The 24,474-nt window shown below is 39.7% G+C and overlaps 1 protein-coding gene across 1 annotated transcript; it reads right to left on the bottom strand.

The window, feature by feature from the left end:
* Nucleotides 1-959: 959 nt before the first annotated feature.
* On the bottom strand, nt 960-17,214 carry LOC144042964 (uncharacterized). Its single transcript, XM_077556108.1, has 3 exons — nt 16,787-17,214; nt 14,357-14,641; nt 960-2,520 (listed from the first exon to the last, which is right to left on the bottom strand). The coding sequence occupies exons 1-3, from the start codon at nt 16,791-16,793 to the stop codon at nt 1,184-1,186; spliced, it is 1,629 nt and encodes a 542-aa protein (XP_077412234.1). The 5' UTR covers nt 16,794-17,214; the 3' UTR covers nt 960-1,183.
* Nucleotides 17,215-24,474: the final 7,260 nt, after the last annotated feature.

Here is a 24,474-nt window from a genome sequence, read left to right as displayed (position 1 = left end):
ATACCGTCCAATGCAATAACTGATTAAACGTGGGTTTTAAACATGATCACGTTACTTTCCGTTCTAATCACCGCTTTACGGAATTAACAGTGATATGAAGTTGGGGGAAAGTGCCCTTAGCAAGCGTAGTTAATGCGCGTTTGCAATGTGGTCCAAGTGCAATAGCTTTTACTTTCAAAGCTGTACCACCACTTCCTGATTATCAGAGTGCAATACTCTTATTTTGAAGTGTATCCCACCATTTCCTGTGTGACACTTACTTTCAGAACCTGCACGTTTGTAAACATTGTTACTGGAATGCGGAAGTGCTAGATCTTCCGGCCAGATCCCCTTGGTTTCTTTTGAAACCTAATTTATCATCATATAACACGTTCTTAAATTCCATTTATTAAATCAATATAGAAGAAATTAGTGAATATTGCAGCCCAGTCAACACACAATAAATTACGCAAATGTTATGAAGCAGGTGTTGCCACTCAGACCACAATGACACGAGCGCTAATGTGCAACATGTAGAGATGTGGGAAAGTCAGTCCAGCTTTTTTTTTTACGTTCAACTTAGGTCATGGCAGACGTTTTTCTTCACAGACTTTATGTCACAGGCGGACTCAACGAATGACAGCGTGTTACTCCTCCGACACCGGCACAATGCAGCATCCTAATAGTTGGAGAGCAAATCTTGGACGCTTCTTGTTGCTCCTCGTAGCTGTCACAGCTACCAGCTGTCAGATGAGCATCAGGGTGGTGTTCTCTGCCCAAACGCAAATCTAAGCCCTTGCGGGTGACTTTGCAGGAACGTGTTCGGAGTCTAAAGTAAAAATGTGCCCACTACCCAGTACCACCCACGCTATGTCCTCAACAAGTACAGATATTTGTCTTGTGTGAAAACATACAAACCAAAAAACAGTAGTAGGCCTACTGATTCAATCCCCGTCCTTCCGTAAAAAAAAAACATAAACTGAAATTCCAAAATTTACTTTCACAAAAAGTACAACAAAAACAAGTTACAGACAAAGAAGAACAATATTTTAAGTACTGATTTGGTGCGAATTTCATAATAGTTTTTTGAAGTTTTTTTTTCACATTAAATAAAAATGTTCTTAATACCATGCAGTAGCTGTTGTTGTTTTTTAGTTGGCACATGATACACCAGCACAAACTGAACAACTTAAAGGGTTTTTTTCTATGTGTGTGTTCTCATGTGTCTGACCAGATTTTGCTTTTGAGAAAATTTCCAACCACAAACTGAGCAACTAAAGGGTTTCTCTCCTGTGTGTGTTTTCCTGTGTGTGACTAGATGTTCCTTTCGAGAAAATTTCTTACTACAAACTGAGCAACTAAAGGGTTTTTCACCTGTGTGGGTCCGCATGTGTGTGACCAGATATGTCTTTCTAGAAAATTTCTCACCACAAACTGAGCAACTAAATGGTTTCTCACCTGTGTGTGTTTTCATGTGCCTGACCATAACAGACTTTTGAGAGAATTTCTTACCACAAACTGAGCAACTTAAGGGTTTTTCGCCTGTGTGTGTTCTCATGTGTGTAACCAAATATGTATTTCTAGTTAATTTCTCACCACAAACTGAGCAAATAAATGGTTTCTCCCCTGTATGTGTTCTCATGTGTGTGACCATAACATGCTTTTGAGAGAATTTCTTACCACAAACTGAGCAACTAAACAGTTTCTCACCTGTGTGTGTTCTCATGTGCCTGACCATATGTGGCTTGTCAGAGATTTTCTTACCACAAACTGAGCAACTAAAGGGTTTCTCTCCTGTGTGTGTTTTCCTGTGTGTGACCAGATGTTCCTTTCGAGAGAATTTCTTACTACAAACTGAGCAACTAAAGGGTTTTTCACCTGTGTGTGTTCTCATATGTGTGACCAGATTTGACTTTTGAGAGAATGTCTTACAACAAACTGAGCAACTAAAGGGTTTCTCTCCTGTGTGTGTTCTCATGTGTCTGATCATATCTTGCTTTTGAGAGAATTTCTTACCACAAACTGAGCATCTGAAGGGTTTTTCTCCTGTGTGTGTTCTCATGTGTTCACACAATTTTGATTTGTTTGTCCAACTTTTACCACACACCGAGCAGGGAAAACACTTTTTCCACATATGTGTCATTTTCTCATTGCCAGTTTTCTCCTTTTCAGAGCATTTCAACTGCTTGTTGTCACTTTCACAGTCTGTGTCGCTCCTCAAATGATCTTCCATGTCATCACTGTCAGTCAGTGGAGCAAAGAGGCCATCTGGTGGTGGTCCTCCAAAGTGGTTTCCACTTGGGCTATCATGATGAAGCTGTGACCACTTGGGTGGTTTGTCTTGGTCGTCTTCACTCTCCACAGAAACACCAGTCAGTGGAAATGTGCGCACTTCTTCCTCTTCCTCTTCAACATGGGGGAACTGCAGAGCTGCAGCTTCCTCTTTAATGTGGATGGGCTGTGAATTTTTTTGCCCCAAAATGGAGCTCTCCCCCTGCGGCTCAGGGGGAAGAATTTGACGACCAACCAGCTGCTGGATTCCTGCAGGACATAAGTCAGTGGACATATTGGTGGACAGCACAAGCACAGACAGTTCGCTCATGAGCTAATAGTTACTTGAGCCGCAAAGAACGTGGGACCATTAAAAAAAAAAGGTTGGAAAAGACACCATTTCATACATTTCTGAAAAACATAGTGGATGAAAGTGAATGGAGTGAGGCAGGGAAGTTTAGCGCTCTAGCTCAGCATCACCTCAACTTTGGAGAAAAAAAAATGTAAACTTGCGGCCAGAATGACATGGCAGCAGCATAAGCAGCGAGCAGTTTCACATTGAGACTTAAGCCTGGTTCACACGGCAAGATTTTAAAATTGTCGGCCAACTTCCAAATTGTGATGAGGAAAAAAATCACGGGAGTAAAAGTTTTGAACAGTATGTGGTGTGCAGCCACACGGCACAATCAATACATCACACACGAACCAATTTCATTCCTAAATGTTTCCTGGTTAGACGGGAAATCTCGCAAAACCTCTCGAGATTAAACATGACTTAAGAGTAAACAAACATGAAGGACCAGTCACGATACTTACTGGTTTGGTTTTAACAGAAAAAAAGCGACAAAAAGGAAAATGCGTTGTTTATAGGAGAGTAAACAGCGCAAGCACGGACTTTCTGTTGCGCAATGACTTTTGATTTTGGATTACCCACCGTAACAAGAAAGAAAAAAGAAAGAAAAAAAGAAACAAAAAAGAAAGAAAGAATATGCTTTGAGATTGAAAATCCATGTGGGTGGTGTGCAAGTCCTAAGTAAACCTCAAATCTTAACCTGAAAGTTTCAAGTAAGTCCCAAGTAGGGATGCACGGTAATGCTATTTTCAACCGCTACTGATAGACCAATCATTTAGAAAGTGGAGAGGCACCTGGCTGCAGACCTCTACTGTAGGGCTGGGTTTAAAATATTGATACATAAAATACATTGATGATTCATAAAACCAAGTATTGATACTTTTAATACTTTTTCCCGGTAAATGAATGTGCCCGAGGCAAGCACGTACTTGTTCAAAACCTTGTGTGAGCGTTGTTCAAATGTGTCCTTCTGTTATTCAGAGTACCCCAAAAGGAGCCCAGTGCTTACAAAGAAAGGAAACAGCTCAAGCATTTACTGTGTATCTTGCTGCTTTAAATAGTAAATAAGTTATTATTATTATTATTATTTTTTGGTATGCACAGAAACTGTGACTGCATGGTTTCTTTTGTTGGTTGCCAGTATAACTGCTGTAAACTCGGATAGAATCTTTTCGGCGACTACAGTCAACTAAGTGCACTGATGGCGACAGATAACCAGTGACTCTCGCCAACATTTTCTTGGTGACCTTTTGTCAGAGGCTACTAGCGAAAAATCTAGCAACATTTTCTGCCGTTATTGGAGACTTTTTTGATGTTCTTCAGTTGAGTCTCTCGCCAGTCCCAAGGGGCTGGTCAGTCTAGCGTAGCACTCCTAGCTGTAGTCAGCAGTAGATATGAGACTTTATGGAGTTATCTTTGTTATAACAGAAAATGTGGCTTACTTATCTAGCTCTGTAGATAAGTACTTAAAAAAACATACAGCACCAAATTGTTTAATGATATAATTATTGCATATAGGTCACTTTTAACCCCTCATCAGTAAAAAGTGATGGTGATGATGTACGTTGCATAAATTAATTAGTAAAAAGTTCATGTACTCTTAATTGAAACACATAACCCAAAATGTATACATTTTTTTCAGATGCAGCATTCAATTTTCCCCTCTGTTGGAAAGCCTGCAGTAGAACGCCGCACAGCATGCTGCCGTTTGTTTTTTGGCATTTGTTGCCCCTTTGCCCTAAGGATATTTATAAACCAAGCCTGCCTTCGAGGCTTCAACGGCATTTAGACGTCCAGTGAAAAATGCCATTACATTTGAAGGTAATACATTTCAGATTAAAGATACACATGCATACTTTTTTTTTTTTTTAAATAATTTCTATAATTTACAGGTATGAAACATTGTTTTTTGGACTATACTTTTCCTGTTTGTAATACAGGGTGTCCATAAAGTCTCTTTACCATTTCAAACATTTATTAAAAATGCAATTGATTAGATATTTTATTTAGATTTGTTCTATTGTATTTGGCGTTTATTAAAGTTTTTTTTACCTCTTTTAACACACTTCTACATGGGCACCATTACTGTACTTGCACGAAGCACATCAAGACGGTACTCGATTTCTTGCCATGTTCGCTGTAGCATAGCCTCATCAATTGTGGCAATGGCATCAGTAATCATTTGCTTAAGGTCAGTAATGATAAACACTGTGTGTTTTTTTAAACACTGAATACAATAGAACAAATCTGAATAAAATATCTAATCGATTGCATTTTAAATATTTTTTTTAAATGGTAAAGAGACTTTATGGACACCCTGTATATGGACATTTGCAATCCACTTAATCCACTGGGGAAATCCATTTTTGTGACTGACCGCTATGCTGTAGCAGGCTGGTGACCACTAGCATCATGCCACCCACTTGCAAGCTTACCTGTATGTGCAACATGCCCTATTGATTTTATTCAAATTATAGTTCTTGTGTATTTTAACAGTTTGCTTTTGAATTTTGTTGTTGTTAGAATGATGCTTCAATCAGAGATGCCATTGTCATTCCTGTGTGGAAACCTGGGCATTTCCTGCTCTCTGTAAGTGATGGCTACAGTAAAATGAGGGAAATTTGTATCAAATGCAAAAGTGGTTCAGATAATGGATGAATGAATGTTTTTTTGTTCTCTCTCACTCTCACCCTCTCTCTGCAGAGTGGGATGAGGCCAATCATAAACTCTTTGCTGCCAGAGTGGACCTGCCCAAAGTTCTGTGAATGGGGGAGGAGTGACAGACCAAGGCCACTGAGCAATATAAAAGGCACATAGATGAGCAAGAAAAAGAAGAAATCCTGGAGGTCTTCAAATAAAATTTCCACAACATTCAGGACCTATTGATCTTCTATGAGACTATAGTTGATGAAAATAATTTTTTGGTATATTGTGAGTGTTATGCAGATTAATAAATAAAAGTAAGTCTTTGATCATGTTGTTTTCTCATTGAGCCCTTAATTCATTTGGATACAGTGTCAATCTCAAGAGTGTAGGTAGGAGAGGTATTACTTAGTATGTATCTAGGTGTTCCAGCCGCACAGTACTTGGCATAGACATTGAAATTTATGGCAGTAAATAATACAATTACAAAATAATAATAAAAATTTCCATTGCTAGTGCCTACACGATTTTATTTTGTCATGAAAATAACAACATTTATGGCAGTTAAGAATTTAAAATACAAAACAATACAAGGTTTTTTTTTTTTTTAGTATTTAGGAAAAGAGCTCACATTATTACATGAAAGCTGTCACGTTTAAACAATTAATTATTACGTTAAATCATGAAACTTAACATGTAAAAACGTGAAAATTATCAGTTAAAAGTGTGAATCTTGTGCAAAAACGTGAACATTATCATGTAAGACAAATATAGACAAATAAAATGATCCTATATAAACCGTGAAACTCAATATGTATAAACAGGAAACGTAAGTAAATTTTAGTAATGTGAAGTTTGCCGCACTGAGTAAATTTTAGTAGTGCGAAAAAGTTGGCCGCACAGAGTACGAGTCAAAGTTACAGCAAGTGATAGTGAAGTGGCAGCAAAGAGTATAGAAACAGCATTAGCACGAAAAAAACGGAAGTTCCTATGCAATTTTTGGAGGAAATGAGCACCGTGCATTTCTTGCCCTGACAGTGGAGGTGTCCCAACAGAAAGTGCTGATGTCGATAATTGTTTGCAGAATTAACCTAAATACAAATATATTTTGGAGTCCTACTATAAGTCTAACATGTCCAAATACATTGAAAGATTGTGTAAAGCATTATGAAGCTAAATTTTATTGATATCTCTGCTTCAAAGACGACCAGTAACTCATTTTGAGCTTACCAAAAAAAAAGTCATGTAACAAAAAACTGAGAGGGTAACATTTTGGGAAGACACAGTAAAGAAAGCCCACACTGGAGACTGCCATGTCGCCATGATGCATCGTCTGTGAACACGAGGTCGCATGCATTATGACGTCACAAATATGCGACACTACCATAGAAGGGAGGGCTTGAGGAGTTTGGCACAACTTGAGCCACAAACACAACAGATTGACCAACGTGGCATGACTATTATTATCGGCGGATTTCTTTATGATCTGGTTTATCTGTATGACGTCAAAATGGTCGATAATTATCAGCCACCGATATTATCGTGCATCCCTAGTCCCAAGCTATTGTCGCAAATAAGTCAAATTGAGTGAATTTCAAGCTCGTCAAGTCATTGTGTTATGCAAGTCAGACAATCTTGCGCAATCACAGCCTATATTTGCACCTGAGCCGCTTTGTGTAGACTGTAGTTGTGTATGAAAAGTCACACCTGTTATTATAAAAACACCTGTTATTATAAAAACATGTGAATTTTTAATCCAAATGTAACTACCTTCAGATTGCCCTCCACATAGTACTTGTCGAATGTGAAAATACATACATATATATAAAGCAAACTAAGGTATTAATGTATGCATGTAATTTATTTATACACTCTTGTGATTTTTATGCTGCAATCCAGGAAAATGGGAATTATCCAATCTGAGATTATACCAGTTGTGACAAAGGCAAATGTAAACAACAAATAACTCCCCCAAAATGGTGGCATTTTGCCTCTATAATGTGAGACAGTGCAACTTCACACAAATCCTCAGAAGCTCCCCAGTCACACCTCTTTAATTGCCTGATTTGTATTCCATTATTATAATGTTGAGAGAAAGAATCCCAAATTTGAGCTTCCGAGCTCAAACGTTTTTTTTGAGTTATGGTCTTACAAAGTTTGGGTGCCACGCCCACTTTTACGATCAGGGAATTGCACACTAAATTGCGAACCATATTTGGAGGCGCCACTTTTGTTTTAAGGGAGGTACAGACCTGTAAATTACTATATTAATGTAGCTTCATCTATCCTTCCTTCCTTTCCTCAGTCTCTCCTTTGGTCTCTTGAGGTCTCCCTAATTGGTTGGAATTTTCTGGGGTTGGTGAAAGACTGGTTGGTAACCCGGTGGGTAGTAGGTAATGTCTGGTCGGTGCTGGATTTCACTTTCCTTTCTTTTCTTTGATCTTTCCTCGGGTCTCCTGACAACCTCACAACTCTAGCTGGATTCTGAAGTATTCGGTTTAGGTGAACGGTATGGGATTTTTAATAGGTTTGAGGTGAACTAATGAGTACACACTCATGCAAATACAAAATAAAAAATAAAAAAGAGAGCAATGATGATGACATGTCGAATCAGTAAAATTACCGAATGAACAATACTGAGCTCTCTCAACAACAACAACAAAATTGCTATATTAATGTATTCTGGCCCAGATGAGTTGTCACTTTAATTTTTTTCTTTTGCAATTACTGTTTGAATATTTTTAATTGGTGTCAAACTTCTGCTCCACATGTCAGCCCATTAATCAGTAATAAGTGAAAAGTGAAAATGAGTGGGATGACTATTTACTTTGCAAGACAATTTATCGTGCTACCTTCCTTCACAATGTCCTTTATTTATATAAATAAAGGATTATCTTAACTTCTAAACATTTCACCGAATAATGCCATTGCAGAGAGATGGTGGTATATCTTCATGCAGTCAGTACAAATCACATAGAGCACAAAGTTATTAAGAAGAACTACATTAATGTAATAATAAATGTAGATAAAAGATAAATGTTTACAATCTTGTAAATTGTGTTTTGCATGAGGGAGTGCCAGTCTTGATATTTGCACAATAAATGTTATCCTTTGCACAATAAAAAATTATCGTAATTGTGTACTGTTTTATCACTATTGGATGTATGTTGCTTCTGTAATGTAGTATATAATAAACCTATTCAGAAATTATTCATTTATTAAATTATCATCAATTAAAATGACTTTCACCTTTAATTTTACGTTTTAATATTGTACCGTTACCATGAAGGGATGCAATTGATAACGTAATATGCTGCTTCAAAATATTGACAAGGCTGAGTCAGAGTCAGAGGATGACTGAGAAAGCAAGTTCAAGCAAAAGCAGTCTCCCCTCGGCAAAGAAGAGCCATGTTGACCTCTACACTGCAAGGGGCGACACAGTCCAAGGTATTATTAGCCAATAGTAAAATACTGGCTGATAGATGTGAGCGAGTAATCACATTGTTGTCTGTACAGGGCAGATAGTTGAAAGCTCCAACACCTGCAGTAACAAGGACGTTTCTTTGTGGACACTGGTGGTCCCGGAAGAGCAGCTAGATTAGATAACTTGCATTAAAAGATAACTCAGAAAATAATTTTAATAAATTAAATACCTTTTACCTTTCATAGTATTAACCAAAAGATAGGAGTTTACATTACATAAACAGTGTGCTCTGCTAAAGTCTCCCCCACACCGTGGCTGTGTCTGAATGTCCCTGTATAGTGTCCTACTGAGGGGTCACGCCATTTTGTTGGGGTGCCTGAATGTCCAGGGAGCAAACTTGTAGCGCACTCAAAATGACCCACAATGTACTCTGAAAAGTAGCGAACATTGATGCTCACTCAACTGGGTTGATATAGACCACAGAGGCCATCAGCCAAGGCCACTCATCGTTTACCTTCGTTCTACACATCGGGGCGCCAACCACATTTTGCACTGTTCGAAAGTACATTACAATTGCACTCTACTGCCAAAAGTTCTCCACACGTAATCCTGTAGTTTTTGTGTAATTTGACATTAAAGACGGCTATTTTACCCAAGTAGCCCTGGATGCAGAGTGCAGTTCGAGGCGTGCCTTCACTTCAGGTAGACTTAAACGTTGACTTCGCCCACACGCATTTTTCAAAATGGTTTAAACAATTTTTTTCCCAACAAAATTTGCTGATTTAATGATGCGCCGTCTTAGTGTTATAGTATCCAACTATTTTGATTTACCCACAGTAATAATACTCATAATCAGATTATACATTTGCTTAACCGTACAGTAGCCTATAATTGTAGTAGGCATAACTGTAGTTTTAAAACCAACTATGTCCACATCATATGAAGTTGTGATTGTATGTATATACCTGCTGCAAACTGTAAATTTTGGGATTATGTTTGTAATTTCTATTAACCTGCTTGAATACCAGGGATATCTCATCGCTTCTTTTCCCACTTCATAAAAATCGTCTTCTAACTGTGAGTACATTTACAGAGAGATGTGTTTTACTGCAGATTTATTCAAAGGTTAAAACATAGGTCACCAAAATTACAGGTCATTCCTCACAACAATTACCTATATTTTGTTTTTCAGCAAAAGAAAGCCAGCGCTCTATGAGGCATCCTACTGTGCCTTGTGCTCGGATGTGAATGAGCAGCGAGTCATCATTGGACAGATCTTGCATAGGACAAAGTTGCTCAAACTCTTTGTCCACTTTGTGCTGAATGAAGCGATAGAGCCTTCTGGTTATCGGTGAGGATCTATTTGTATTTAAAACCTGAATATTCATACTACTAATTTATTTATTACAAATTATTAACAATCAAAAGTGCTGAAAATGTACTATCTGCCAATGCAATGGTAATGGCTGCACAAAGGTTATTGCGGGGGTTTTTTATCTCCTGAAAAGATTTTGAACGTATTCTATGAGGATTCTGCCACGCACTGGCAATATGTAAACTAAATGAGTTAACATGGTGATAAATTGCTGATATGACACTATACCATATTGCCAGTTTCAAGATAGTCTACCTCAGTGGTGCCCAAGTCCGGTCCTCGAGAGCCCCTATCCAGCCTGTTTTCCATCTCTCCCTCCTTGAACGCAGCAGAATCTAATGATCAGCTCATCAGCAAGCTTGAAATAACCCTGCCAACGATTCTGATTATGAATCAGGTGTGTTGGTGGAGAGAAACAGTGGCTCCTGAGGACCAAACTTGGGCACCCCTGGTCTACTTCATGCCATGCCAACTCTTAAATACTTCTTACTTCTCCACAGCCCAGACCAACTCAGAGGAGACTACAACGTGATTATCCCATTGCAGTTCTACACAACTTCCCGCTGCTACAAATGCCAAATGGTGTTTTGTGCTCATCTGGAAGCCCCAGACATCAAGGGAAATATTGCATCCACATCAACTGAAACAGACACATATTGAGAAACTGAAGGTAACGTTGCGGTTTCTCAAGCTCAAGAAAGCATGAGGATTCTCGTTGCGGTTTCTCAAGTTCAAGAAAGCATGAGGATTCTCGACAGCGCTGCATCACTCGTCCATCAAGCGATGCCATTCCAAAAGTGTGTTTTATGGAAAAGAAGGCACTGACGCTCATGCTGTAAAATTATGTCTTTAAAAGTTCCTTCATGCTCTTGGACATAATTTTTATTTGACACCTTCAATAATTGAAACGTTGGAATTCTTTGTGTGCCACCTGTGTGGGGAGCCTGCACTTTGGGATGTCAATGAATATGGATTGAGTGGGTAGGATATTGTTGAAGGGCAAATAATCATCACATGGATGTCCCTGAATCCAGCGCCAGACGTTCTCCTGACAATGACGCACTCTGCCTGTTAAGTATCAAAATATACAGTACAGGCCAAAAGTTTGGACACACTTTCTTATTCAATGCATTTGATTTGTTCTCATGACTGAATACTTTGTAGATTCTCACTGAAGGCCTCAAAACTATGTATGAACGTCAAAATAGCCATCTTTTGCTGTCGTTACTTCTTTGTATACTCTTGTCATTCTTACCTCTGGGAACTCCTTAAAGAGTGTTGGGAAATCCTTTCAGGTGACTACCCTTTAAAGCTCATTGAGAGAATGCCAAGAATGTGCAAAAAAGTCATCAGAGAAAAGGGTGGCTATCTATTTATGCATTTATTTTATTATTTTCACCTTTTTTTGTTAAGTACATAGGTCCACATGTGTTCGTTAGTTGTCATAGATTTGATGCCTTCAGTGAGAATCTAAAATGTACACAGTCAGGAAATAAAGCACGTGTATTGAACGAGAATGTGCGTCCAAAATTTTGGCCTCTACTGTACTAGTTACAACATCTAACTCTTCATGCATTTACGTTTATTGCACATATCTGTGTAAATGTACAGACTGTTTTAATGGCACCAAAGGACACTTATCTGTTGAGTCCGATGTTGATGATGATGACACCTACATATACTGTAAATCAGAAAAACCTTTTGCTCACTTGATCATTTCAGATTACAGTTCAAGTCTATGTACCCTCAAAATTATGTTTTAACATTATCTGTCTGTAATCTGAGTTTAGAATAAAGTCTAGTCATATTGTACTATAATATATTGACTTATGTGTGTTTATTGTTGTCTCAATCTTGAACCCTAACCTGAAATTCCATTGTACATTGCATGAACAGTTATTGAACAAAGTACGTTTTTTACTTTAGCGGTGCCATGTAACCTGTTATAGGACAAAGCTCACATTACATAATTTTGTACAAAATATCACTGTTTATCATTTCACCAAATTTCAAGGATGAGTGACCACCTGATTAGGAGATAAAGGGGTCTAAACATGCCTACAGACACCAAAATCTACTATTTTTATCATTTTTACCCTATCATGCTGTTTAGGCTGGTAATAGCTATTTCAAAAAAAAAATGCAAGGATTCAAGCGGAGAACTTTTAGCACTTTTAGTTAAGGGTCTTACCAACAAGAAATAAACACCTCCGCACCTCCCTTATCTGCCCTTGAGAGGCCAGGAATGAAGAAAATGTGTATCCTTCAAGGAGCAACAAGGAGTAAAATTGGAAAAGTGGGGAACTGGAGTAAACACATAGGTGGAACGTTGAGTCCAGACTCCACTCCGAAAGTACAAAATTGATCAGAAAGTGAATTGTACCCTATAATTGAAGTCTCAAATTCTGCCTATGACGGAGATGGGGGCAGAGAGAGCAGAACCATTCTTGTTTACCAGCCATGGTCAAAGGAGGACCGTGTAAAGGCAGGTGGAAAGTTTTACACCATATAAAAGTGATGTAGAAGAGTGGTGTCGTGATGTTCAACAAATGGTTAACACATACCATAGAAATGGATTAGAAATCCAACAAGCTTTGCAGACAGCCCTCACAATAGACTGGGGCAGAGTAAGAGGCAACTTCAATCCAGTGGGAGGCAATCCTCCCACACCGTTGCCTGCTGATAACCATTTACTGGCAGACTGCTACTACATGCTCCATAACAATTGACAACCTGGGCCCGGTTGTTCGATTCTAGGTTATTTTAACCACTGTTTAACCCCTACTCGGCGGTTAAATTCCTATCCCGCCATTAACTACCCGACCGTTAAATATGTGTTGTTCAAAACATGGTTAGTCAGGCTGTTAATTAACGGCACCATCAAAGTTAACTGTGCCATTTATGTCACTGTATAACACTGATATATCACACAATATCTCTTTTTGTTTACTTCTGGGTCGGCGAAAGAAATACTATCCAAACAACCCCTGGCATTTGCCGGGGAAAAAAAAGAAGCAGGAACTTTTATGCTGACGAAGAAAACGTTATTCAATCAACGGTTGAAGCAATTCAGGAGTTTTTGTGGAATAATTTATTTTTTAAATTCATTATAATTTACTTTTTTCTACTGCGTGTATTTTGTGTAATATTTTTACCAATATTTTTGTAGCATGTAATATTGCATGTTTTTGTATGGTTTTGTTTCTCATATTTTTGTCAAATGTTATTTTTTGTCTAACATGTTTGTATTTTTGACTGATTTGACTGAGGGTGTCTGGGGGTTTGGGGTGGATGGCGGGAGTGGATGGGGGGCAGCGGGGGCTGTGGACAGGTGGGGTGCCCGGCGGGCCTGCAGTGCCCCGTCCTGCTGCGTTGGGTTGGGAGCGCGGGCCGTGTTGTGATGGGGGGCGCTCCTGCTCCTGGGTTTGCTCTCCGGCCGGTGGCCCCTGCGGGGCCCGGGGGTCGTCCTTTGGCGCTGCCGCGGCCTGGGGGGCCCTGAGGTGTTGCGCTTGCGCTGTCCTGGCAGGGGTCCACGGCTCCCCTCTTTGGTGGAGATTTTCATGCATGCCAGATCCACCACACCAGCATCTACCGAAACTCAGACACAATCTGCTTCTTCCTCAGGTCATTGAATCGGTGCAGGCTGGTGTCTGTGGATCTCACTCTGCTTCGTCTGTCCTTCCTTCCTTTCCTCAGTCTCTCTTTTGGTCTCTTGAGGTCTCCCTGATTTGTTGGAATTTAGATGTCTCTGGGGTTGGTGAAGGACTCTGGTTGGTGGCCTGGTGGGTGGTGTCTGGTCGGTGCTGGATTTCACTTTCCTTTCTTTTCTTTGGTCCTTCCTCGGGACTCCTGACGGTCTCATGACTCTGGCTGGAAATGTTCGGTTTAGGTGAACGGTATGGGATTTTTTAATAGGTTTTAGGTGAACTAATGAATACACATGCACATACACATACAAAAAAAAAAAAAGAGCAATGATGATGACATGTCAAATCGGTAAAATTACCGAATGAACAACACTGAGCTCTCCAGAGAGAGAGAAAAAAAAAGTTAACAGCCATTTAAATCTACTTAACCAGTGGTTAAAGAAAAAAACGAGTTTTGAACAACCGGGCCCAGGCGGCTATACTACATATTTTCCAAACCGCTTATTTCTCACAATTCCATTGAAATAATTACACTATTATAAGAGGGCAACAAAATTCAAGGAACTGCCACATGCTTTGACAAGCCACATAAACTGACGGCGATGGCTTGGGCCTTGTTCACTCACACAAATGTTATTACTCAGATAAAACTAACATCTGGTCACCTTCACGGTCTGCGCTGCTCCTCAAAGGTTGGTCTTTTTCTTTGTTGTCACTTTGTGCAAGTGGAGCTTGGAGGCCTTCTGCCGCTGGTTGTCCACGCTGGTCTCCACTGGGACTGTGAGGAGGAAGCTCGGCTGGTTCCTCTTTACACTCCTGCACAGATTCGCCAGCCAGTGGCATCATAATCGCACTGTCCTCCTCCTCTTCCTTTAGCGGGCGCTGTGGATGCTCATGCAGCTGAGGGTGATGAGCATGATGAGCATGATGAGCAATCAGCCTCTGGACATCTACAGGATTCGAGCAAAACAAACATTTCAGCACACAGAACCACAACTGAGAGCTTCAAGTCCTGCAAACAGAGAATACATTTATTTATCAATTGATAAAATATTTAAATAAAAATCAGATAACAAAAATCACAGCGGCATCAAAACAACGCTGTCACAAGTTGTCCAAAATAAAATAAAACAAAAAATAAAGCAAAGCAGCAATGTCTCAAACAGACGGTTCCATGGCTCACTGTAGTCCGTCTTCGCTAAACAAAATATGCAAGAAAAATATTTAAATCAATCTTTGTTAATATGATTGATTAATTTATTAATATCAGCCAAGGAGCAAATGGAGGAAAATTGCTATGCTGCCTAATTAACCCCTTCAGATACGCATTTTTTTTCTGCTGGGCAATTTGATTTTTTTTACTGATTTTGACTATTTTCCCCACATAAGAACATCGGAAAATGTTTGGGGGTTATCTTGTTATAGTGGACGCCAGGATAGTATGGCTGTAACAAGTGTCACGTGTAAACTTACCAAGCGTACATGTAACATTTTTAACATGAACATCTTGCAAATCAACCTGCGATTGTGATTGGTTAGTTAAGATCCAATCATAAACCAGAAATGTTGACATCATCCAAATTATGCGTTTTTATTAGTTTAGAAACGCAAATATGTCATGTCCTCTGCATTCATCTATGGGTCTGAAGAAGGGCACTGATGCTGATTGGCTAAGCAATTAAGGCAATACAGCATGTTTCCACTAGGGGGAGATTCATCTCATCCTGCTACACAAGGATTTTCCCCAAACGGATATTGAATTAATCCCGCTCCCATCTGCTCCTGTGAAGTTTTTATCCTGTCCCGTCCTAATCCTGTGTTTAAAGGTAAAGTTCACTCCCATCATGAGGCAATCCCGAAAAAATGTCAGCTTCAAATACAAACACATTAATCGTTAATCCATATTTAATTACCTTCAGATTCCCCTTCATTTAGTACTTGTTGAATGTGAAATTAATGTTGAATGTCCTTATGCATACATAATGCATATATACTCTTGTGATTTTTATGCTGCATTCCAGGAAGATTTATCCCACTGAGGTTGTATGTACCAGCTGTGACCTCAAAGTGTTCCAGTCAAATGTAAACAACAAATAAGATGCAGAGCTCCACACTGCCCCTAAATGGTGGCATTTTGCCTCTAAAATGTGTCACACTAATCCTCAGAACCTCCACCATCACACATCTTCAATTGCCAGATTTTTATTCCATTTGTGCCTTATGATCTCGAGTCTCGACAGAAAGAAGCTCAAGTTTGAGCCTCCTAGCTCAAACGTTTTTTGATTTATAGTCCTTTATTGTTTGGGTGCCACGCCCACTTTCAGGATAAAGGAATTGTGCACTAAATTGTGGACCATATTAGCAGGCCCGCATCTTTTGTTTTGAAGGAGGTACAGACCTGTAAATTGCTATATTAATGTGTTCTGGCTTCTGGCCCAGAAGAGTTGTCATTGGGGAGGGTGTGTGAATTGACAGGGAAATGACCCCCTCAGCGAAGAAGAACCGTCTTGCCCGCTACACTGGAAGGGGCCACACAGTTCAAGCAAGGTTGTTTTGGAGGTTTCCCTCTTAAAACACAAGCTGATTCCAATCAAAAGAATAGTTATCAGGCTTATGTAGAGCTTGCTGATGAGCTGATCATATATCAGCTGTGTTGGGGAAGGGGAAACATCCAAAACCTGCAGGCCCTCGAGGACCGAGTTTGCCCACCCCTGGCCTATAGCAAAATATTGGCTGCTGGATGTGAGAATAATCACATTTTTGGCTGTACAGACCAGATAACAGGCTCTATCTGAAACGCCTCACCTCCAAGAACAAGGCTTCTTTATGGGCTCTGGTGGTCCCGGGAGAGGAGCTACATTAGATAACTTGCATTAAAAGATACCTTACCATAGAATTTTAATAAATTAAATACCTCATTGCCAGACCTAAAGCCGTCATTTTAGGTCGTAGATTTACAATTCTGGTAGTCATAGTGTTAACAAAGGATCGAACCCTGTTCTTTTTGAGTGGTTTAACCGTTAAGGACTTTAGGTTTGGATTTACAACACATCAACAACGTATGCAAATGTTAAGTAGAAGTTTAGTGAACAAACCATCCATGTGTATGACAACTTGAGTCTTGCAAACAGCTTCCACTTGTCGCACCGGTCTCCTCTCTCGCTGGATTAAGTTGCTCCTCGTTAGGACGCTATCGCCGTTTCAAACCGTCAGAGGATTTCGTCGGCGACCGCAATCAGTCGCTCCCTTTTAAAATCGTTCAACATTTTGATGTAGGTGAACGCTCACACATTCAAACAAGCTGAAGTCCGAAGAAGCTGTTCACAAACTTCACATCCGGAAGTTGTGCGGGTTCTTAACCGGAAGTATTTAAGTAAAAACCTTGCTGTTTCTTTTGCAAGGTGTCCGGATTTAAACCCAATTTATCTTCATATAACACTATTAAATATCATTTATTAAAATAATATAGACGAAATTAGCGGAAATTGCATCCCAGTCACTACACAATAAATGACGGCTATGTTATGAAGCCAGATGTGCTCGGCCTGCTAGATCGTATCGGGGTCGCCGAACGAAAACGTCACGCAACAGGATTGGCTAGAAATTATCCAACTGACGACAAACATTGGAAAGAAAATATTAAAGCTGTAATTTGAATAAAATGTACGGTCTGAAATTGTAAAAATGTAAATAAACCTACAAATATTAAAGCAAGATATATTGAATAAATGATAAATACACAAATTAATTGCCTGGGATATGACAAATATTATCAGTTTAGATTGCTAATGTGGTCCTATTATAATTAAGACTATTTTTGTGATGTATTGTGATTTGTGAACTGCTAAAAAAGAAACCAAACCGAAGTGAACACGTCTGAATCGCACATTCTAACCACAAAAATCCAGTCCCCCAATGCACAATTGTCTCAAACTTTGATTAACTTCAGAATATCGAATATCTTCTTTCACCATCGCCCTTAAAGAGATTGGAATTGCATTTGTTATCTTTGTGTATTCCATTAAACTACATTTTATATCATGGTATTTTTGACAAAAGTCTTCATGTAACAACAGGTTCCCATTTTTATCTAACAAGTGCGCTACAGCCCATATTCCTTTTGAATTCCACTCTGCCTTAAAAACTGATTTCCTATTAAGCATTATGTATTGATTATTCCACATTGGGCTATTGTGAGGAGTAAAATTATAGCAGTACAGTAATTTCCAATAGAAAAGGGCTTGTCGATGAAAATCAGGCAGTTTAACCCAGGCATGGGCAGACCCCGGCCCGCGGGCCAAATACCGCCCGTTATGCGTTTCAATCCGGCCCGCCGAATTTATCCAATAAGGCTAGAAAAAAAAAATCTTTTTTTTTTTTTTTTGTTCAGCTCAGTGGACCGAGTGGTTAGAGTGTCCGCCCTGAGACTGGGAGGTCGTGGGTTCAATTCCCGGCCGGGTCATACCAAAGACTATAAAAATGGGACCAATTGCCACTCTGCTTGGCACTCAGCATTAAGGGTTGTAATTGGGAGGTTAGATTTAGGTAAGGTTTTATGGCGTTATTTCGCTTCTCTAATTACGAGGGCGCAGAAAATAAAATCGCTGGCGCGGTCTCACGTAAAGTGAAGGACTGCTGTGAGTGACGGGTGCAGCTGGAGAACGCGCTCTCCAGCTGCAGCAGTACGAGCAGTGGATGACTGGTGTTGGGATCCACTTCCCTCAGACTCCTGTGCAGATTATGTTTTACACCAGAGTCACTGCTGTGTAACTTCTACACACCCGGAAAATATGATCACTGGGTCGGGGTCTCACTGATAAGATCGTTTACGCACAGAAAGGGGACAGAAAGATACGCAGGGCACATTCATAACAACGTTTGCAATTTATTAAAATAAACGGGAGAATGACAGTAAGCTTAACTCAAGATAACTGATTACAAAAATACAATTCTTCCTGGATTTGGACATTTACAGCAGGAGACGGCACGGTTTTGTGTTGAACACAGTAATAATGTCCCGATAGTCTAGAGAATCGGTCAATTCTTTTTTGAAAGAAAGCAGGGACAAAGAGTTCAGTCTATCAGTCAACATTGTGGCACTGTTGCGTGTTTTGATCCTTTTGACAGCTGAAGATAGTCTTTCTACATGTTGTCATGGGTGAGGTGAGGAGCGCGCATGCAGGAGACTGTTGATATTAATGAAGACATCCCCGGGGCGTGCGTCGAGCACTTCTATGAGCGTTTCCTCGTTGGCTTTTGGCTTCTTTTTGAGCTGCTGCACAAACACCGTGTGGTATGCGTCCCCCACGGAGATGGAAAAGTGGTCAGAGATGGATTGGATGTACGCGCTTTGTCCTCAGTGCGTGACAGGCAGCAGCGGCTATCATGCAGCCGCATGTGTCACACGTACTGTGGGCCCGGGTTAAAAATGGGTGGGCCAATGGAAAAAAATTCTTTAACTTTACGCCTTGAATTGAAATCTATTAATAATAGATGCAGTCACCAGGTTTGACAGATCACAGTGTATGTGCTATTATAATCTATTTACATTTCTCCTCCCACTTTGCCAAATAGTGTGTAAATGCCGCATCTTGCATATTCATTGAGGCAAACGTACTACCTGGATTAGGGCTATTTTATAATAATAATAATAATAATAATAATACATTTCATTTAAAAACAGCACCTTTCAGAACACCCAAGGTCACTTTGCAAAGCATAAAAACACAGCAAAAGTTGAGCTAAAACAATAAAAATTAAGCTATTGGAAAAGCTGTTTTAAATATGTGGATTTTGCACATTTGAAAAACGCAGTTCTAAGTCCACACTATAAGTAAATTGGGTTGTACATTTATCTGTGTGTTTTTACTGTGCTATGAGGTCCAAATGCTCCTGGTCCGTCCCATCTGTCAAAATTTCAAACCTATTGTGGCCCGCAAGTCAAAAAGTTTGCCCACCCCTGGTTTAACATGTAGTGATCTACACTCAAAAGTCACATCGCAACAGAAATTCTATACCCACCACTTTTTTGAAAATTACATTAGGAACAATAAACCAAAATGAATCCTGATTCGTAACAAAAGATTTCAGCCATTTTAACTTCAAAACTCCATTCATAACATCAAAATCAATGGCATTTATACTGCCTTCTTCATACCCTTTAACCATGTCATTTTTCCTTATGTACTGGCATCTATTTCTCCATATGAATCTAAAATTTATAGTGTTTATCATCTTAATCATTTTAGTCGAAATTGGTAAAGAAAATGCAGGATAGATGACTCTTGACAGGCTCTCCATCTTTGTTGATAAAACCCTTCCAAAAATGGAAACATCTCTTTCAAGCCATCTATTTAAAACAAATTTACATTTGTCCACAGTTACACAAATGTTCATTTTTATGTCATAATTTTGTCCTTAGAGATAACAATCCCCAAAAATTTGACTTTCTTTTTTTTACCTCTATATCACACACAGATTGTAATTGGCACTAATGTAATGACCAAATCTCAATTTTTTTCAAGACGCTTTTGAGAAAACATCAATAATTTGTAGAGCCAGTGGAACTTGATCCACATTCTCCCAAAATAAAGTTGCATCGTCCGCTAATTGACTTTTCACAATTTTATGCTCCATTACCTTCATGCCTCTAACCCTACTGGTTTTTATTAAAATAGACAACATGTCAGCAACCATTATAAACAGTAATGGTGAGCTCCTGCAACCCTTCCCAAAACCAAACCTTAGAAAAAAAAGATGGAATTCCCAAATTTAATTTAGAATAAAAGGTCCAACAAAAACAAAGAAAGTAAAATGTTTTAAGGACTACCTGGCCTTGGCTCAAATGTCAAAATCTTTTTTTTTTTCCAGATTAAATATAAATTTGTATTTACACCAGTAATTCCTGGCAGTGTAACCATCCGCAGTGTGGCACTGCACCACAGGGTGGCGCCTCCTTGTTTTTGTTGGGCATATTGTTGAAGAAAATGATCTTTTCCTCCGCGTGTTCGTTTTCTTTCGGGTAGTGAGAATGTTGGTTATCCGAATGCAGGCTGGAGATCGATGAACAGTTGCTTCGAAGCTTTTATTTCTACAGAATATTCTGAGCACAAGTGAGTTCCAGACAATGGCTGCAGCCTCTCAAAAATGCGAAGATTTCAGAGGACTTACAACATTCTTATACTATCTTGAAGGGCGGTACCACAAAGCCCCCAGCAAACAGCCTACCCGGAGTTCACCGGACATGAGATACTTTAAAGACATAATACTAACACATTGACTTCAACTACAGACAAATGGTCTATTGTTGTGGAAATAGAGGAGGCCCCCCAGACATGCTGGCAGAAATCGCGACAACACTCACAAAAGACACATCCACAGATAAAAGTTATACTGAGGAAATAAGGAAATTAAAAGAGTTATGACTAAATCTGGGCAGAAGACCCTCTTCAATATGCAGCACGTTTTCATTTTGGCTACCAATGGTTACGCAGTGGACGTGTACGATTATTGTGACACGTGGTGGCGCCGAGAAGCCCACTGTTTTTTGTGTGTGTTTATTTTAATAAAGTAAGCCTGAGAACTTCCAATACGTTTTTACAACAGTAGTTCTTTAAAATAAGGCCATGAGTGGGGAATATCTTGCTTCTCTTAATCTTTTGCCTTTGACATAAAGCTCCTGGTGCACATTACCCCATGTCACAAGCGCTTGTCACTTTGCAAATCCTAAAAGTCTTGTCAAATTTGGGTTACTTAACCGCTGCAGGAACGGAACTAAATCCAGTAAACGATGGACCGCTACACTGGAAATTGCAAGCGAGTCAAAAAATTTAACAAAAAGGCCAAAATACGTAATCATAGCCTATGATAGCAACAATGATTCTAAATATTTATTATACCTAATGTGCTGTGAGAGTTGAGATGACATGAAAACATTTATTAATTGTCACATCTTTGGTCCTGATTGCATTGATAAATGACAAAAGTGAGTGTCAAGCTTTAAATGGAAAAAAGCACAAGTTAGGCCTACTTTTTTAATTTGATACCGAACAAGCCACACATTTTTCTAGCCCCTTGTACAATCCAATAAAAAAAATATTTCTTACACAGATGATAATGTTCATTTACATATTAATATAACAACAATCCAGTATGCCTATTATAGTGGTGGTTGTTTACACTGCATTATATGCTGTCTAATATTTTGACTCCCATATACAGTAGAGACAAAAAAATAAGTCTATGCAACTCTGTTCAAATGGCAGGTTTTGGGACAATAATTTATTTTGTTAATGACCTTGGAATTTCTTGTCAGCTGTTCAACTGTGCTAATTTCTTCTCCTTTTTTTGTAAGAAAATCCAATTCTGCTATACGAGGACATTGGAAGAGTTGCTCCAGCAAGTGGCAGGCATTCATGAGTCCACCAACACGTTTCCCATCCATCCATCACTGATGATCGTGGACAGACTGGAGAACTTTCTGTGTGGACCTGCAGGTGACTGACATCCTCTACTTGAGTAAAAATACAGTTACTTGTGTAAAAAACAACTTTGGTAAAAGTACTCACTCAAATATTTACTCAAGTAAAAAAGTACACTCTGAAATGTACTTGACGAGTAGAAGTAAAAAGTATTTATTTTATTTATGTCTGTAGCGATTATTGCCAGTCACCCTCCCAAAAAATTTTGTTCTCCTTTCCTCAAACATTTCACTCTTGGAAATATGCGCGAGGTCAACCTGGGGTTGGGGTGAGAGATAGCAACACCCCCACTCTTTTTTTCACCCTCGCCAGAGACGGCCAAAAGGCCTTCCACCCTTTTGAAGTCAACCATCACCCATGTCACCAGGATGTTAATGTTTGCTTTTCACCCACCAGAACCACAAGTTTATGGTACCAAAGTGTCTAATCGGGAACTCCATCCTCTCCCCTGTTGAGTTGTGGATTAACACCACAGATAAACCCCACACCAGATGGCCTAGTTGAACCCCGGATCATCACATTCCAGCGTTCTTGAAAGTTACGTTTGACCACAGCACCTTCAAGTGGGGACGATCGGAACTGCCCTCACTTGGAACACCTATGACCCACAAAGCAATCTTACACATTTCATCTAAAAAAATTAATCACATACAAGTGAACGTACGCACAACTGAATGTTTCACACCATGTATGTTTTGTTTGGAAAAGAATGTCATATGCATACATTATGCTGACCAAATTTGAATTATTAGTTATTAATTCTTTAAATAATTTGGAGTTTAAAAAGTCTTGGAGTTGAGTCGAGTCAAAGAGGGAGGGGTCGGTCCTCCTTTCTTGAACACGCCCCACAACTTAAAAACAGCGGGCGCGGGCTATTGTTCTCTCTTTCGTCTTCTGCCGCTGTTCCTGTTATCTTCCACCTTTTTTTTCCCGTCCGTCTGGCCCAGAACTGACAAAAGGACTTGCCGGTACCGTGCCACGTTCTCACCCACGTGGCACCTTTGTTCCAAGAAATGACAAAGTGTCTCGGACTTGGCGATCGCACTGGAGTTGCAGTGCAACGAAGCCGGCACGCGTCCGCACTGTCAGATGGACACATCCTTTTTGTTTTGTTGTTTTCATTTTTCATATTTTCTTTTTGGTGTGCTCTTGCCACCTCGGCAACACAAACTTTTCCGTGACCCCGTTGGGACCCAGCCATCACAGTTGAACGGACACACGCAAGTCCAGTGCGTCACTCCGCACCTGCTCTCCGAGTCCCATTGCGGCGAGAGCGGGTTCAACGGCTGATCTCCCTCAGGACGCAGACACGCAGCGAATCTCGGCTTCAGGTTGTTGGCCAGCTGATATGCGGATCTCCCCGCGCGCCGAGAGGACAACTCCGGCTGAAGTCCCGACCGCACCTGAGTCGAGCTGTGTCACCTTCGTCCAACTGCGGAACATTTTTTCATAATTTTGTATTTTTGCCTCTTTTTTTTTTTTGGAGCAGCTTTTTTCCTTTTCTTCTTTCTTCAACCGATCTTCCCTCCACCCGCTCGATCCAACTCACTCCAGTAAGTTGCACGTCTCATGACCAATTTGACATATCGCTGGTGCAACTTCCATTTCAAAAATCCCACAAGATTTGGCAAGTCAAACCTTTCCTTTCTACCTCGTTAAATTGTTCCTTTCTTATTTCTATTAGTTTACTTTTATTTTCTCCACCGTATGATAGTTAGGTAGACAGTATTGCGATTCTGTATGTGTGACCGTAGTGAATAAATGCATGTTTAAAAAAATATATATATATCTAGTTCAGTCTCAAATCGTGCTTGTGTCCGAGTGGATTAGTAATTCTTTTAGTAATACAAAGAACCACAAACTTTGAATGTGGCGACTTCAGATTATGAATAAATAAACGAGAATTTTATTCGTTGTGTTTCTCCAAACTGAAAATAAACAGAACGTGGTGCCCCTATAAGCGATTGGGGAAATTACGACTTCCTCAAGCGCTGGTCAAATTACTAATTCGTCGAAAAGACAACATCAATTATCGCTACATGTCAATTTGAAAGATATTAGCAAATGGAGCAAAAAATTGGTATACCAGGTGATGGTTAGCTCACTGCATTTAGCACCCGCACCATGTGTAGGGGCTCGTCCTCAAAGCAGGCGACCCCGGTTTGATTCCCGGGCTGTATGGTCTTTTCCTGCAGGTCATTCCCTCTCTCTCTCCCATTTTCTATCAACTCTTCAGCTGTCCTATCAATTAAAGGTTACAAAGCCCCCCAACACACACACCAAAAAATATATATAAATTGGTA

Source organism: Vanacampus margaritifer, chromosome 2, assembly GCF_051991255.1.
Source record: "Vanacampus margaritifer isolate UIUO_Vmar chromosome 2, RoL_Vmar_1.0, whole genome shotgun sequence".
NCBI classification, from domain to species: Eukaryota; Metazoa; Chordata; class Actinopteri; order Syngnathiformes; family Syngnathidae; genus Vanacampus; species Vanacampus margaritifer.
The sequence above is the reverse complement of the archived record's forward strand: the minus strand, read 5'-3'. Positions and strand labels throughout refer to the sequence as shown.